Below are 12098 nucleotides of genomic sequence, written 5' to 3'. Positions count from 1 at the left end.
ACATTAGTGGAGAAAACCTGCACGGAAAGAACTGGGAGGAGATCATGCAAGATAAGAGTTTCGATGTTTGCAAGACCTTATGCTGTAACAATAAGGTTTGATTTACCTTCTCATCGTCGCTGGCATCTCCAACGTCGAGGTGCTTGGTGTCGGCGCCACCCGAGCCATTGGTGTCGGGCGCGCCGGTCGCCGTGCTCCACGGGGAAGTAATGGTGCCGGCCGCGAGCGCACCGCTCGCTGCAACAATACAAACAACATGTTAAAATCCGTCCTTGTCAACCGAAATCAATCTATCATGCTATAGCTATTGCATATAAATTTCCATGTTAACCTGTGATGCCAGTATGAAAATAAGTATCAAAACAATGAAATACAAATTGATTGATGAATCAGCACCCCTCGGCTCAGCTTTGGCAGATAATAGGCCTTAAAATCTTATGACCCAAACATTTACGATATTAAGGAAGTTTCTTAGTATCAAAAATGTCTATGCGGTAGTCAATTTACCTTCAGGTGAATCGCTTATTTGCCGGTTTTAATACGATAAATCAATATTTGAATTAGGATTAATACAAACTTGCAAACATTCAACTATTGATTAAATTTTGTGACGGTAAACTACACTCTTAAATAAGAAATGTTTAAATAGAAAAGTGCATTTGATGTCAAGAAAACGTGCGCTATACACAATGGGTATAAATCACATGGCGGAAAATAGCTTGACGTACGTAAAACAAAACGAAATTGTAAAGTTAACGTTATTGGGTTATGGATGTTGTATGACGGAGAGCGGCTGACGTCAGTCGGTTTGTTTGTTTACCGCCTCGGATGCTCGCGCTGTAAACTTCCAATCGTATTGTGGCCGTATACTAATATATCAATGTAAGCAACCGTGTGTACAATCTCCGGACAAGGTGTACTCGCGAGATATTAAACATGAACCACGTCCAAGCCGATCAAACTCCGAAGCAAGGAAAACAAAAATCGAAAAGAGAAATTTTGTTAATGCCAAAGTTTTGTTCCCCTAACACGGGGTAGTAGGCATTCCGGAAATTTTCATATTTACCGTAAGAAATATGCAGGTACGAAATGCTTACAGTATAAATATAAATATCAAAACGGGGAATTTCGTTATGAAGATCGGATCGAGAGCCAAGAAAGTAAAGTATGCGCCGCCTTCCGACGTCCTCGCTACTTTATTTTGTAGGTACTTCAGTTACCTTCCTACGCGCGACATCATTTTGCCACTCCTAAGCTTTTTCGTTATTAATTCTTCGAAAAATATTCTCTCTTTTAACACAGTAACGGCAATAATTCCTTGTGGCTTATAAAATTTCAAAATAAGTCAGTTATAAATCAGTATAGTTGAAAATAAACAACAGATGCTCAAATAATTTACAACGCTATGAAAAACATTTCCAAAAAAAAAAAAAACTAAAAAAATAGTCATATTAAAACTTTTCTTTGGTTGTATTGATATCTTTTTGCTCGTGCTCATTACTCGTTAGTCATTAACGCGAGCAAAGTTGTGATCGTGGAAAATTGGTTGCATATTTCCGATTTTCGCTACGTAGTTGATATGTCGAAGAACATGTAATAATAAAATTTTTTGCAATAACGATAAAGTGTACAACCTATTCGCAATGCGCATCGTGACACTGCACCCGGCGAAGGTGCAATAAATTGAACTTACACCCACGATTTTATGATACATTGTAGCGACTTCGACGACAGACTCTACACAATATAATATGTCTACGTCTTTTCAAGTTTCATTAAATCTCAAAACACATTAAACGTTATAGACGTGACGTAGGGAAGTAATCTTTCATAATGCACTTTTTCATCACTCCACCTAAGGTACCTTGTCTACTAGTTTCGATGTTTCAACAAAACAATAATTATTTATCGACATATGAAATTGTTAAATTTATTAAATACTACTATTCATTAGGAAGATAGATTTCCATGAGAAGAATGGGTAAGAAACTTTAGGGTTGCTAAAATGCAGCCCTTAAATTTGCTAACTGTGATGATGTTCACATTTTGATAGAGCCAAACGATTTGTTTTGCTGTAACAACCAAGAATAAGCCCAATCGTACCTTGCATAACCTGCCTAACGTGCTCGTGTTAATCGCGGTTGTAAGTAATACAGTGTAAAAATTCGATACGTTAAGAAAAATCTAATATTTTTACGATGTTTATCCCATTTTGCACGCCCCAAACAAATCCTTTCTTGGTACTCAGGACTTGGAGTGTACAACCCGCTCTCTAACTGTAGATATCTTAAATAGTTCTGTTGTTTTGTCATGCATCATCGTCATTTCAACGAAAAACACATTTAGGCTTCATCTAAAGGTCGTCGCAATTTGTACTATCAATAAATTTTGTAAAAAAGTAATTATTTTATTACCAAAAATACAATATATTAAACAAAGGGCAACAATAGAATCGGCAAATCAATGTTAATTAAAGGTCAAGTTCCAAATTAAAGGCGTAAAATATCAACTATGCACTCAACAGCTTTTCCCACTTTAGAAGTTTAATGAAAATTCCCAAAGTTTTCGTTCAAACATACGAGCGCTGTAATATTCGCTGGGTTCTTACCAGAGACGTTCAATTAGGACAATTCAGTAAAGACTAATTTGTACAGTCGGCAACTAAAGTCCGTTGTTTGAGAATTAATAAATGAGCAACACCACCACATCGCGTGTGTATTTTTAACCGACTTCAAAAAAAGAGGAGGTTCTCAATTCCACTGTACGTTTTTTTGTATGTGTGTTACGCGATAACGGCATTTGTGAACCGTTTTTGATGATTCTTTTTGATGCAAAGAGGGTATGTCAGTATTGGTCCCATTTTAATTTGAAGAAAATATTCCATCTGTAAAGGTGGCAAACTAGGGGAAGAATCCGGTATCGCCCACTTTCCGGTAACCGATTTCACGAACTTTTGAGGTCGGTTTTTTCGATCGATTGTTATGTTTATAATTCTGGATTTTGTAATCTTTAGCGCATTGTATTTTACACATAGACATACATCCACAATCATACTGAGTTTTGCTAAATTACATAGGTTAATAGGCAGTTAACGGCTTGCCGTTACAAAGCAAAGCAAAACAAGCTTGCTTTGAAGAGATTGTTTGGTACGGCAAAGAAAATAGGGTTTGCAAGAAAGCTAAAATTCGAAAGCAAAGTCAACAAAGAAATATTTGTTTTTATTCGTAACTCCTTGTATACTTTTTACTGAATCTTTTACTTTAGATTCTGGACATATATCATTCCTAAGCATTTAATAATTCGTAATCATAATCGGTAATACGCTGTGGAGCTTTGATTAGTCTATGTATTTAACCTTTAGTACAATGAGAGATGCAATATTGTATAATGTTACATAATTGTTAAGAAAATCTCATCGCTGTCTGTTCAGACATTCGTTGCTCTACGTACAACATTAAAGAGCGGTTGTGACAAAGGGAGCATCGTGAACGTGCAATAATTAAAATAATAAAGCATCGCCCCGTTCATTGTGATATGACAAGTGTCCGCAATAAGTGCGGTGCGACCCTCCGAGGGGTCGCTACCCGCACCCGCTACCCGCTATCCGCGTTCAGAGCACTCGTTCAAAATAGGAATTTTCGCTTTTCATTTGTTTCATTTATTAACTCGACCGCTTTTTAATTTGATGTCACGAGCACTGAACAAGTTGGCTATGACATTCGAAAACTGTATTTACGCATTGAAAGCGCTGTTTGTGTGTTTGTTAAGGGAGAGTTTTGTAATATGCGTAAATGCAATGTAAGCACAAAGCGCTACAAGTGCTAGTACGTATCCAATTAAAGCATGAACCGAAAATAGAACTAGCTAGTGCGCTCTCCAGAACAGTTATAAAGTGGGTGGCACAAAAGGCAAGTCGTATTTATAGAGTACAGAGGCTCGGCGATGTAGGGACTATGGCTTAGATACCTACTCTTTGTTAGTCATGACCAGGTAAAAGACGAAATTGATAGCAAGTGCGTAATAATACGTCTTTGTGAGCCTCAAGTTTATACTAATCAATCGTTTTAATTATGAATAATAATGAGCGTCATTTACCCGTGAGAATTACCTGATCCTTATATCGATGGCAACAAGCATCAAAACGGTACGTTATGAATTGTTATGTAAATAGTCTCATAAGGCAGTTGAAATGAAGCAAAAAACTGGATTAATAGCTTGTTGTCCCTTGTTCGTAATTTTGTTAGTACATTGGTACGTCGCACGCGATTCTTCAAAGAGGAATGCATTTAACTCAACAGTGAAACAATTCTGGTAATTTAATGGTATATGGCTCCTATGAGTCGCGTGTACCGTGTAAAATCCATAAAAGTAACGTGCCGGTCATAGTATGGACTTAATTTTGCACCTACGCCTGCAGTATGTTAGGTGGGTAACAGCTATTGTTATACTTCCAAGTTCCTGTGGCGTGGGAGGTCTCGATTGATTCTTTCTAGTTTCACCCCACCCGGTAAAATTTTCTAATATTGTTCAACTGTGGATCTGTAGTACCTTCCAGTGAGATGTTTTCATACAAGGATTGGACCTATTGAGGTAGCGTAAAGCTATAGATAATTAGGTTGTTCTGGCATATTGAGATGAGTAGATAGAGAAATAATTTGGGTAGAGTTGAAGGACGAGGGGTTGGGCCACAGAGGGTGGGAGCCACCTGTGAGCGGGCAGCGCGGGTAGCAAACCCACCGGCCGCGCACCGGCCGAGGGTTGCGCGCCAAAGTATGTTAATTAATTTTCGGTTGACCGTCCACTGTTCTACAGCCTCGCTCAAATCGGCCGAGCGTGTGGTTTTCCATTTTATTTTAAACACAAAAGGTCGCTCGTATATGCCTAATTTAATACTTTGCCTTTACCACTCCGGGAAATACCTCTCAAATAAATACCTACTTCATTTAAATTATACACCTAATAGACCGTTAAATTCATTGACTATTAGAAGTAATAGTACTGGAAATATTAGGTTACAGTCTGTAGCCCAAGTATGGCTGGATGGTAAATTATTGACGTTCAAAAGAGTATGTAGCTAGTAAGTCATTAAATCAATAACGCGAGCAGCGTCTTGAATTTTGTCGCCCCTGCACCATTAATTATTCAATAACCTCAACCCGCTTTCAGTCTATTATTGGCGTTAAACGATCCAACGGGTTTTATTAAAAAAAAGAGATAACGTCTGAGGTGTTGCCGATCGAGATGGACAAATATTTTGAAATGTCTTTGTCGGATGGTTAGAGTGTTTACAAATATTGTATCTGTACAAAGGCAGTGGAGTAATGCAGCGTGGAGCGGGCACGTGGCGCGTGCAGCAACGATCGGCAACAGGCGCGTCTCTCACCGCAAAATGTCGCACAAAGGTACGTGTGGAGACGATTAGGCGACGTACGTCACGAACCCTGGCTGTGTCAGCGGTAACCAATATCGCACAAAGCTACCTCATCGACTCTAAATAAACGTTATGCAACGACACAAATCCATTGTTATTTGCGTACGTGCAGCATAATTTCAGACTTGATAAAGCGTTGTATAATTTCCAAGAATTATTCACACACAACTTTGTTATGTGTACATATGCAATTGGAAATGGATATTAAATACGTTGTACCCGTCCACGAGGAGATTGGAAGTAGTTAAATGTACAGTGTAGAAACATTTATTGACAGTCGCGTTGATGATCGGTATATTGATGCCAAGTTTTTTTGTGGATTTAAAGAACCGGAGATAATCATGGGAGCCCCATTGAGTCACGCAAACTGATGCCAACACCTAACAACTGGAGTTAAAAGCGTAACTTCGTGTCGAGCCGTTGCGCTGATTTGGACTTTAAATCGGGAGAATTGAGTGCAATTAGTGGGTGTCGGTCCGGGCATAGAGTTAATGAATCATCGCGGTCGCATCGCCAGCTGCGAATTAAGACTCGGATTGCAGTGCTCAGTTCAGCGCTCACTACGAATATTGCGGCTCCACTTACATTATGAGACATAATAAAATACAATCATATTTTGTAATCATTAATACCCGTGCAGACACTCATAATATTGTAGTACATACTTTTGAGTTTGTAATGAATATCGGACTATACTCTACATTTAGAACGAACGCTATTCATTTTTAGAATCGTAAGTAACAGATATCGAAGAAATTAAAATTCTCGGTAAATTGAATACGTAATAATTGCGAGTCATTACGTTTATAATGCAATAATAGATATCATCACTCTCCAGGTTTGAACGCTCGATTGACAATTTTGACCTCTAATTGTGTTATTGAGGCTATGTGTTCTCTGCTGTAACAGGTGTCCCGTTCGTAATAATAAAACTGTTCCACTTACAATGCAATAATACACGTCATCGCTCTCCAGACCTTAAAATTCTAGATAAATTGTAACCGTAATAATTGCGAATCATTGCGTTTATAATGCAATAATAGACATCATCACTCTCCAGGCCTGAACGTTCGATTGACAATTTTGACCACTAATTCTGTTATTGAGGTTATAATATGTTCTCTGCTGTAACAGGTGTCCCATTTGTAATAATAAAACTGTTCCACTTAAAACATTTACAGTGAAGTCTTCTAGATTACAGATTATAACACTTTAATTGTGAATGATCTTGACGTTTCAATAAAGGATTAGCTCGCGGCAATCTCTAGGTGTAAGTGCGGCGTTTACGTTTAATCTTCTACTTTAAAAGTAGCTAGCAAACAGTTGGTTATGAGCAGGAATTATTTTATACACGGGACATTTCAGACCCCTTTTTAAATGACGGCACGATAATAATTTTCATATAATTTAATGTAGGTGGATGGCGTGGTAACAAAGAGATACTTATGAAATTAAAGTGATAAATCAGGCTGGTGAGCGGGCCGGGCCATGAATGAGCCAGGAACAACGGCGTGTATGTAAATAATGTCTTATGGCGAAGCCCGCCGTCCGAATCTCTAATATAAAGTAATATGACATACCTAGAACATTGGTTACCTAGCGATTGGATGGTAATGAGACACTAAACGACCCGACGAAGCGTTCATGTGCGAACAATCACAATCATAGATACGCAAATGCTGTAAGATTTTGTCCTGGGATCAAACCGTGTAGAAATGAAAAGAAAATGTTTATTGGTGTTATTTTTTTGGTATTCAACTGTTTGGTATATTAATTTTTTTTTCGATATCAAGTAACGGGACATATGAGTTGTGCGCCTGAAGCTACTCAGAACTTTAAATCACAAAAATCTGAAGGGCTCTGCCACTCTGCACCCGTCACCCTGAGACATAAGTTGTCAATTCCCATATGCCTGTAATTTCACCAGCACCCTTACCCTTCAAAACCGGAACGCAGTAATGTTCACATTACTGCTTGGCGGCAGAAATAGACATGGTGGCAGTACTTCCCTGTATAAAGTCTTTCACAAGGAGCTCTACTGCTAAAATAACTAACCACATAAATAGTTAATCACAATACTAACGCGGCGGACGAATATTCAAATTTAAACTACTGTTAATTATGTACTGTAGATAAATAAAAATTATTATTTAAAAAAATGGTATATAAATGAAAAGTGACTTCAATCTTGGGACCATGGGACCTGTAAAAAATCCGAAACGTCACTTCACTTCAAAAAATAAATATACGCAATTTAGATCCGAAAAAAATAGCTTCTTCCAATGTATAGCATTCGCAAAAATGTAAGAAGTCGATAAATGGTACACATTTTATTAAACTGTACATTTCGTCGCCTTCCTTTCTCTTACTCGTATCTTAAAGCACAAAGTTACTGAAATGCAAAAAATGGATTGTATATACAAATTTTACAGGCTGATTTTACATCACATTTCCTTCATATTCACACACTGGCTTATACCTATTCTTAAAATAATCCATCCAAATTAACACCCTTGATAAGAAATTTAAAATAAATAGAAAGTTTTGCCATCTCCTGAATAACCACTCTTTATAAGATAGTGTTTGAGAAAATAAGGCTTGATTTATTACTTCACAGTATTTAAATTATGTCAAGTCTAAGAAGTATATAGAAAGTCGATCGTAATTAATAAATTAGAGATGTCAATAGGTTTTATTAGTTTACTTTAGAAACTCTTTTACGCAGTAGTGGGGATCGTTAAGTAGCATAATATTTACTATTTCATGTATTTATTTGTTTAAATGCATTTAGTGATAATACTCTTCTCGCGGACTGTATCAAATGGGTATGGGTAGGCGCTATCAAAGAGTGAGCAAGACCAAAGTAAATGTACTTAAGGTTTATTAGAAAACAACGCACAACGCTATCAACCGAAATCAAAGTCAAAGTCCACTTATTCCATAGGTAAAATTTTTACACCGGAAAACGTATTTTTTTAAGCTACTGCTCGTTCAGTACGTTGATCTCCCTGAGAAGAACGAGCAAGAAAATTTAGGGATTGCTCTTTTCAAATAAACTTAAATGCTATGGAATACACTGTGAATAGCAATTGTGTGGAATCTAGACTATTATTGTCTTTCCTTGCATCTTTATCTAACACATACTTTTCAATTTCGTAATATGACTTTTCAATTAAAATACTTTTAATGTGAGTTTTTAAACTTAGGCAATGATAATTTTTATATATTCTCCTGAATCTTTATAAAAACGTATACAGTTCCTCATAAAAGAAACATGGTACCATGAGGTTAAATTTAGTTCTAAGGTTAATATTATGCATATCTTTTTTAATTAAATGATATATATATATATATATATATAACAGATTTAATAGTGAGAATAATAAGAAAAGGCGCCAAAAGCAAGTACATTTAAATTTAGAATTTAAGTATAAAACTAAACTTAAAAAGATTAAAATATCACAAAGGATTTGTGATATTGCGCGATTGCTACGATTCGACACAACTCTTAGGTCACAAAAACAACCACGATATAAAACCCCCTTTCCAAAAAGAAGAACCATCAAAATCGGTTCACAAATTATTGCTTAATACACATACAAAAAAAGGACAGTCGAATTGAGAACCTCCTCCTTTTTTTCAAGTCGATTAAAAAAAAGTCTTTAATTTTTGCCAATGTTGGTGCAATTTTCCCCACAACAGAAAACTATATTGTAGATTTCAAGTTACATTGCCATGGCAAGCTCTCAATGTCGCTTTGCATGCTGCTACATCTATTAGCCGTCGCAGTGCGTAAACAAATCTATTTAGTCTTGTTCATATAGACCCTAAGTAAAGGTTCCACTGGAAGTGCCCATCGGTAGATAGAAAGGCATCAAAACTTTTTATTTTTCGTTAAACGTCAAAATATTCAGAACTAAATTCATTTTCATATCATAATTCTCTAACATTTAAAGCTTATATTTTAAATGTTTAATGCTTACAGGATCGTAAGCAGAAGCGAGTTTTAAGTGTCGTATTTTGCAAAACGGATGTTAAAATTGTTGCATGTATGGCGTAAAGAGGTGTTAGAGCGGAACGCAGCCGATGATAAGGCTTGATGGTAGCTTAGAGCAACCATAGAAGCACTGAGCGTGCAGTAATAGAATGTGATAATGCAATCGCACGTACTATTCTTTTAGTTTCGAACAAAGTTGTTGCAAAGACATTAGACCACTATTATAGTAGCAGTAGAGCTCCTTGTGAAAAGTTCGTCCAGGGAAGTAATGCCACCATACCTATTTCTGCCAACAAGCGGTAAAGTGAGCATTACTGCGTTTCGGTTTTAAAGGGTAAGGGTGCTGGTGAAATTACAGGCACATTGGACTTGTCAACTTATGTCTCAGGGTCACGGGCGCAGTAGCAGTGCCTCACAGATTTTTGTGATTGTCAACTGTTATGGACAAGCGTGTCGCTTTCCTCCAGGTGCACGACTTGTTCGTTCCGTCACTCGGTATCATTAAAGAAAATAATCCGCTCAAGAACAACAAGAGATTAAAAAAAAATTCGGTTCTAAATCACATAGGTATACTTGTTTTTTAAACAAACCAACATTGCAGGCTTTTTACAGATCCCATGGTCTTATGATTAGTCAGCCGTAATATGGGATCTGGAAACAGCTCCAAACGCTCATTTCCAATATTTTTTTTTCAATTTCCAATCGCGAGAATCTAAAACCGATATTAATAAATAATCTAGTAGCAGTAGAGCTCCTTGTGAAAGAGTTCGTCCAGGAAAGTAGTGCTACCTTACTTATTTCTGCCGCCAAGCGGTAATGTGAGCATTACTTTGTTTCGGTTTTGAAGGTTAAGGGTGCTGGTGAAATTACAGGCACATGGGACTTGGCAGTACCCCTCAGATGTTTGCGATTTAAAGCTCTGACTAGCACTGCAACAGTTATAGATAATCGTGTCGATTACTACCAAGTGCACGACTCGTCAGTACCGACACTTGGTTTGGAAAAAAAAACAGTTAGATCTGAATTCATTTACGTTTTCTTTTAATTAAATATGTATTTTGAAAGAGACCTGAAACTTTCTCATCATTTAAGTCTATGAGAAAGAAAATGGAAACTCAACAACAAAATAACCTAATAACGGAGTTCATTAAAACGTTGCATTAACGAGGCGGTCACGGCGCAGTCAACTGACGTAACCGATGTGATACGACTACGCTACGTGGATATGTAGGACTCGTCGTGCGATCCTTCATTATAGTATTATGCATACACTACAATTGAGTCGATTTATATTAAAAAAAATATGGAAAACTTACGCTTGATCAAAAATTTGTACATACCAAAATTATTACTATAAAAAAAGTAACTGTAAAGAACCAAATCATACGTCAAAGTAAAAAAACACTGTATAATGTACATACATTTCTATTTAATATTACGTAATAGTAAAAGTTTTTCTACTGCACTTTAATTTGGCACTAATTACATTAGCGATAAGGAAGAAACTAAAGAATGCACTAAAAGCAGATTTTTGTGAAAAGAAAACTGCGGATGAAAATCATAACTCGTTTTGAAATCCCGACATCGGCCTTAGTTACAAGTACGCATGTAATTCTTCACGCGAATGTCGTCATAAGTCGTTGCGTTCCGTCGGTAAATTACAAAAAAATTTAAATTATTTTCTCTTTTCAAGTATTTTCTTGGCTTTCAATCATTATAAGAACAAACGTAGTTAATACAGAATAAAATAGATTCAATAGACACAATTAGCATACCTATACCCTATGAAAATGAAAGACGATGTAATTAAAGGAATTCGAAAAACGCAACCTACGCCATATTCCACCTTTAATATTCACCGTTCGTTCATCTTTAAACGTGACCTGAACTCTTTTCCATTGTCGTTCAATATCACACGAAAACAATGAATTCATGACCAACTTCTAACATTGTGTGAGCTTTGAAATGCCTGCCGACGGAATATTGAGTGCTCATAAACAACACTTTAAGCTTTATTATAGAAACAAGGCTGTCTCAAAAAAAAAAATCGAAATTCGAATAACACATTGTAACTATGCCATGTTATACGCGACTAAAAATAGATACAAGTGTTCTTCATAAGAACCTTTGACGAGAAATAGCTCTAGAATTTAATAGAGTTATTGTTTTAATATGCGATGCAAGTTTCCAAAACGTGATTAAAGGCAGACTCAATTTACGTTAGACGATGTTAGTTGAATCATCCCGCCGCGTGGGTGTAATGAAGGGAATCTCAGAGCTTTACCGAGATCAAGGTGCGCTGATAATCGAATTAATCTCACCTGCACTGTAGCCGGCAATGTTGCCGACAGAGGGTTTAACTAAATTTATGACTATACTAGGTACGCTGTTAACGCGCAACAAGTTTGTTGCGAACGTCTTGAGTGCATTGAAATCGGTCTAGCTAGAACAGTTCCGGTAATATTATGTCGTGCTATAACTTCTTCCAACTATCAAATAACAGAAACGGTAAAGTTGCAAGGTTTAATTGGTTGCTTTGCGAATAGCTGTGAAGGGTCATAAAGTGATAGAAGCAAGTGCAATTAGCTATACTAACGGTTACGGTGGGCGCAGCTGCGCTTAGACAATTGCCAATGACAATTCGCCGGAGTTCAATGACCACAGCACTGC

The 12098-nt window shown here is 36.9% G+C and overlaps 1 protein-coding gene across 3 annotated transcripts in view; it reads right to left on the bottom strand.

The window, feature by feature from the left end:
* The window catches only part of LOC113235508 (transcriptional enhancer factor TEF-1), a 106209-nt gene that overhangs the window by 28206 nt on the left and 65905 nt on the right, over positions 1-12098 (bottom strand). For all 3 annotated transcript variants that reach the window (XM_026471243.1, XM_026471241.1, XM_026471242.1), the window contains exon 2: positions 107-237. Coding sequence is in view for 2 of the 3 variants with exons in the window: in XM_026471241.1 (XP_026327026.1) it covers positions 107-237 (131 nt within the window). In the remaining variant the exon portion in view is untranslated. The remainder of the gene's footprint in view (positions 1-106; positions 238-12098) is intronic.

This window comes from Hyposmocoma kahamanoa, unplaced genomic scaffold (assembly GCF_003589595.1).
Source record: "Hyposmocoma kahamanoa isolate Upper Pololo Valley unplaced genomic scaffold, ASM358959v1 87, whole genome shotgun sequence".
NCBI lineage: Eukaryota > Metazoa > Arthropoda > Insecta > Lepidoptera > Cosmopterigidae > Hyposmocoma > Hyposmocoma kahamanoa.
The sequence above is the reverse complement of the archived record's forward strand: the minus strand, read 5'-3'. Positions and strand labels throughout refer to the sequence as shown.